At 42.2% G+C, this 6161-nt stretch overlaps 1 protein-coding gene across 1 annotated transcript; it reads right to left on the bottom strand.

Annotated features, from left to right (window-relative positions):
• Window positions 1-2108: 2108 nt before the first annotated feature.
• Window positions 2109-5948, bottom strand: FABP7 (fatty acid binding protein 7). The gene is made up of 4 exons (XM_048298534.1): window positions 5794-5948; window positions 4982-5154; window positions 4236-4337; window positions 2109-2796 (listed from the first exon to the last, which is right to left on the bottom strand). Exons 1-4 carry the CDS (start codon window positions 5864-5866, stop codon window positions 2746-2748), a joined length of 399 nt encoding a protein of 132 aa, XP_048154491.1. The 5' UTR covers window positions 5867-5948; the 3' UTR covers window positions 2109-2745.
• Window positions 5949-6161: the final 213 nt, after the last annotated feature.

Raw genomic sequence — 6161 nt, 5'->3', positions numbered from 1 at the left:
GCCTCAGCCCGCCGTGCCCGGCGTGACCTTCAGGAGGTGCCACCCCCGGGTCAGCGCTAAGGGGCTCGCAGGAGCCAAGCCTGGCCGCGGGCAGGGCTGAACTCGGGGCACTGGGTGATGTGAGGCGGCCTGAAGGAAGGCTGTGCCCGACACCCCATACCAGCCTCAGGCATCTCTTGGAAGGAAGGTTTCTCGTGGCATACATGTAAAAATGGATCCTGGTTACTTATAAAGCTTTCAAAAAAACCCAAAAACAAACAAAACAACAACAAAACAAACAAACAAACACTTCCACCAAACCAAAAAAACCCCCAACTTGATGAAATATACTATTAAGTGCACCTTTAATATAGCTTCAGGGGAGCAATGAGGTATGTTGTAAATACAACTCTCCACTGCCAAGGCTTTCAGAACTGCTGTTTATTGAAGTCAAAGTAGTTCCATATAGAGGAAGCGTACTTGGTGTCAGTTTTAGGAGAAGATCACAATAATAATGTCATGGATCCTGTGGCTACCCTGAAATGTCCCACTGCTCACTGTGCTGTTCCTTTCAGATCTGCATTCCAGGGCTCTGCAAAGCTATGTAATCGGCAGCTGGAGGTCCCATGTGTCAGTATATTGCCCTCTTTTCCACTCCTCTGAGCAGCATTAGTTACTTCATAGGCACCACTTCTCCACTTTTCCTTATTTAATTTGACACTAATATTATTTATATTTAAATAGGGAAAAGTAGCTTTTGTTTAAAAGGCTACCTTTTCTCTTTGTTTAAAAGTAACTGTAACACAAAATGTTTACCATTCAGGGCTTATTTGTAAACTAAATCTTAACAATTTACCTCTGTGTTCCTTTCCTCATACTTAAGAAAAAAACCTAGGTTTTTTAATTCATGACCCCACAAATCATTTGTTGTGAAGATGAATGCCGGTATTGGGAAAGCAAGTCTGTTTACACCAGTGAAGAGGGAAAAGCAGCTGCTCACAGCTTTCTGAGAAAGGATGGCTGGTAAAGACTATCATGTGGCAAATGCACCCACAGGCAAGAAGGCAGCGGCAGAGGGGAGGCAGATGAAGGCTGTATTAGATACTGAATCTGAGGATTAAACATGGATTGATAAAGCCAAAGGGCAGAAGATGCTGCTTAAACATAACTCACACTATACCAGTGAAACAGCCCAAAGCATAGAGTGGAGCTCCCCATAGCACTGGAACATGTTCTACTTTTCATTTCTATGGTTGAAAAAAGATAGTGCCTAGATTATAAAAACTATCAATGCCCACCAAATAAAAGATATTTATAAAGGTTGATAACTAAGGACTTTGTTTTCTAGATGTATAGTGTTCCCCACAAGAGAAAACAAACTTGAATATTACTTTCAAACAGGTTTTTGTGAAAAAATAAAGCTAACAACACTGAATTTTCTATTTGTGCCAGTTATGTGTAAACTTTTACCAGATTAGTTGCCCATGTTATCCTATCGTTCCAGGGAAGCAAGAAGCCTCTTCTCATATCACACAGCAGATCTGAAGGATGAGGGCTGGGAAGTTGGGCAGGATGCCCATCCTGCACTTCCCGCTGCAGCCACATGCACCACTCACAGAGCAATGACCAGCTCAATCTACAGCTCAGCTCTGCCTTTGTTTACAAGGCTGTAGGTAGCTACACGTCCATGTGGTTCTCTGAGTCAGTATTTAAAAAACATGGACTATCCAAACAATCTCCCCCATGCTGCCAAAAATCTGTTTCAATTTTCCTAAGTGTAAGGCAGTTTTTCCCACTCTGGTCTTGTTCAGGCATAAGGGTTTAATTTTATTTTATTTTTATTTTAAATTGCTCACAGTGCAAATTGTTATCTCTTGTACATATTAGCTATGAAACAACAGTTCAGGGAGGGGAATTGCAGTAGGTTCATGTTGTACTGTTTTCCCACCATTCCTGTCGAGACTGATGTAAGGGAGTTAGCATGTTGACCCTTTCCTCCCACCCTGTGAAAGACTTCAATATTTGCATATTATCAAAAAAAAAAAAAAAAACCCAAACAACAAAACAAAACCCAAACCTATCAAAACAAATTAAAAATCTTTAACTATTAAAACCAAAACTCTATGAGCTCTGGAACATCATCTGCCAATTTATTGACCTTAACATGCACTGAGTAACAAGTTCCCAGGGAAGAGGAGAGCTGAAACCAATGTGAACATCTCACTTCTCTGTCTACATAAATACAGTTAGTTTAGATTTTTTCAGCAAAAAGCCAACAAAGTCAATTTTTCATTTCCCCAAGTACTCTACACTGCCTAGAAAGGCTGCTGCACCATTGTGTAGCACATGCTTTTCTGTCCTTTAACTCAGGAAAAAGAACTTTGAACACCTCCCTCCGGGACACTGGAATGTTAGCTGATTAAATACAAAAGGAGCAGAGTTAAAAAAACTTTTTAATTTGTTTGATCTGCATTCCAAAACAATTCAAATATTTTCCATTTACTGTAAAAAAAAAAAAAAAAAAGGAGAGGCAAGTGTTACAGAAATTTAATGCCAAGTTTAACCTGTTTTCACTATACAGCACAAGTACACCAATTTGATAGCATAATGTTTTTGTTTTTTTTTTTTAATAAAAAACACCCCCCCCCCCAAAAAAAAAAATATTAACCTTTCATGCCAGAAATGTGCATTTTAGCTATGATCAATTATGGACAGGACATTAATCCATCCAGCAGAAGTAACATCTGGACAGAAGTCAGGTAAACTCTACGCTTTCTCATAGTGACGAACAGCAACCACATCACCAAAGGTGAGAGTCTGCAAGTCCAAGGAAAAGACAGACATGTTAGAGGCTGGACCATTTTCTATAATTGTTTAACACATTATGAAGTCCATAGTGGATCAAGGTTGGTTTACATTATTTAATTTATAGAAAAACAAATAGATCTAGATTATTAACACTTTAAATGAACAAGAAGCCAAGCCTTAGTTATGGTTCCCATAAGAAATGATACTTTGCTGCTCTCACACCCAAGAAACACATAATGCACATTTACAAGGAGGCTGTTAAAAATTAAATTTACTGTTTAATTATTTTAAATATAGCATTGTTTTAATACAGACTTAACACATATTTTCCCAAAGCTTATCCCAGTAAGATGTGCAATCTAAAATTCCAAGGCCTCTATACTATTATGCATAGGTATAAACTCTAGGAGAACCTCATCTTAAAAAAATGCATTCTGTACCCTGTGTAGCTAGAGCTAACAAATACTCTAGACACTGCAGTTGTGCAGAACACCAACTACAGTGTGCATTCTGGAGGTATTTCCTGAAGTAGAACAGGGCATCTCACTGTATTCCAATTACAAAAGACAAGATTTTCTGTATTTGCGTGATTTGTGCATAGCTGTTCAAAAAGCAAAGCATGTGTTTTCCCTTGAAAAACTTGCCACATTGTGTTTCACTATGTTCTAAAGTTTGTATTATTTGCAAGTCTTCATCCACACAGATACTTTCTGAAGTACTTAGGAAACAAAATAACTGGTCTTCTCCAACAACCAAGTCTGATGGATTAGTATAGCTAAACACATTTTATTTTTGAAAGCTACATCTGTGTGCCATGAGAAGTGCTATCCTGGACATAAGCTGTAGTAACTCACAACATTTATTCACCCCATACTCTTGTTTCTAAAAAGTCAGGAAAAGCAGGTGAATTTAAACTCAGACTTTTCTCCACACAGTTTATCATAGTTTTTAATAAGATAGGAGGACTAAAACCTTTATTATTAAACATGAAAACGCTATTAGCTATATTGTAATTTTTTCCTTTTTTAAGGAAACTACTTGTTCTGTGTAATTAAATACTATTTATGTGTGCACACATAAAACAAGTTTTTAAAGAAGTCTAAATTGCCACTGGCAACAGATAATTTTCTATGTAATCAAGAACTTTGTATCATTACAAGCTCACCAGGACTTTTTTTCTTGGGTATTTACACAAAAGTCTAGAAAGAGAACACATACACTCTGGAAATCCACAGCCTAGCCTGCCTAAAGCCACTAAAATTTTTTTAATTGTCAGTAAAACAATACACAAAGCAAAACAAAATAAATATTTGAAGAGTCTCTGCTAGCTTTCCTCACCAATTAGGTTAACGATTTGTGTCTAAATCACACTGTTCACAAAGCTTGAGATAAGAGTAAGTTGGGAGTGTTTGCGGTGCATGCAAATGCTCAGTGTGCTTTATACTTACCATTACCATTTTGCCATCCTTTATTTCTCTCACAAAGTTTGTCTCTTTGCCATCCCATTTCTGTATGTGCACTAGCTTCTCTCCATCCAGGGTCACAACTGACTGTGAGATACCAAGAAAAACAAAGACATGCCTTTATTTTGGGTAGTTGGGATTCTGCTCACACATTCAGCATGCACTGTTCTATTGAATTCTCTTCTACAGATGGATGTGGATCTAGAATGATAAAGTAGTCCCAGCCATTTTAAAGCCAAGGCTTTGAATCATCCTCGTTTTAAGCATGAAATCCACACAATTCTTGTTTGTGTCAAAGGATGAAAAAGTTGTTTCCTTTGAGTTCCAAGATCTCACAAGATCCCACTTCAGATGTGCCTTGGAATAATATTTGATGTTAAGCTCCCAAAGGTTATGCCTCAAAAGAGGCATCTGACTATTTTGACTGGGAAAAGTTATGCCAGATGATATTTGGCTTGTAAGACAAGCAAGCAACTAACACAATCAGTTGACACTGGAAAGCAGACAGGGAGCTGGCAACGTGATACACTCAGAAAAGGTATGGTGTAAGCGGGCAGGACAAGCAAGGCTCAATCTTGCCTTTTTTTTTTTTTTTTTTTCTGTCCTTTGCAGTGCTCTAAAACTAGTAGCATCAGAAGTTACATTTTTTCCTTTGACTGTACCAAAGGCAGAGCCTGGGGGGCGGGGTGGGAAGAAAAAGAGAGGCAACTGCAGCCCCAGAGTTCACTTACTTTGCAGTTTCTATCGTCGGGAGTAGTTTCATCAAATTCCTCTCCCAGTTTAAAGCTGATCTCTGTGTTTTTGAAAGTGCTTTGAGTTCTGATCACTACTTTGTCCCCCTCGCTGCTGATAATCACAGTGGGTTTAGTCACATTCCCCACCTGCCGTGTTGCAAACCCCACTCCTAGACCATTCAAGGGAAAAGAGAAATCCATCAAACTGGGATTTTTGCTTTTTTTTTCTATATATTGAGGTACAGAGATCTTTTACCCCGCTCTACAGCTGCCGGCTATCCCTGTGAAACGCTGCTGTCTGCTTCTCTCATGCCCTTGTACCGCGAGTATCCACCGCTACTGTCCGCCCGGCTGCAGCTCCGCGCCCTCCCTCGCCGCCGAGCACGGCAGCACCGCACTCCGCCCGCGGTCACACGCACGGCCGCGATCGCTTCTGCTGCTCAGAGTTTCAATTCCTTATCACTCCAGCATAATGATTGCTTTTTTGCGTGCTTGTTTCAAACTTATCCGCAGGCAGCACGTGCTCGTTTCTCACACGCTTCCCTTAGCCCGGGGACATTTCCCGGAGCCTGTCCCACACCCGACCGCCCAGGTGAATGATCCGCATAGAATTAGCTCTATGGATAAGAAGCACAGCCGCCACAACCACCCCCTCCATCACCACCACTGCTGCCAGTGTCTCACCTACACTTCTGGCAATGGGGGAGAGCCTTTTCAATTTTTTTTTTTTTTTTTTTTTTTTTTTTTTTTTTTTAAGATCGTGCAAAATTGCAAGGTTTCCTAAGGTGCCGCCACCCGGCCGTACCTACCCAGTGCCTTCATGTACTCGTCGAAGTTGTGGCTGTCCACCAACTTCCAGGTGGCGCAGAAAGCCTCGACCATGGCGGCCGGCTACGTGTTCCAAGCGCGGTGCCGGAGATGGCAAGAGCACCGGTGCCGCCGCGCCGCCCCGCATTTAAAGCCGGCGCCCGGCGGGGGGCCGGAGGCGGGGGTGGCCGCGGTCCGCCCCCGAGGGCCGCCGCGGAGACGCCCGCACCGTCGGGGGAGGGGACGGCGGGTGCCCGGCCGGGGAGCGGGCAGGAGGTGAAGGGGGCAGGGAGGGGGGCTGCCTCCGCCTGCCGCACCGCTCCTCCCCTGAGCCGCCCCGGGGCACCCCCGTCCGCCCGCCTCGCTGTTA

This window comes from Corvus hawaiiensis, chromosome 3 (genome assembly GCF_020740725.1).
Source record: "Corvus hawaiiensis isolate bCorHaw1 chromosome 3, bCorHaw1.pri.cur, whole genome shotgun sequence".
Classification (NCBI taxonomy): Eukaryota; Metazoa; Chordata; class Aves; order Passeriformes; family Corvidae; genus Corvus; species Corvus hawaiiensis.
This window is presented reverse-complemented; position numbering and strand designations above follow the sequence as displayed.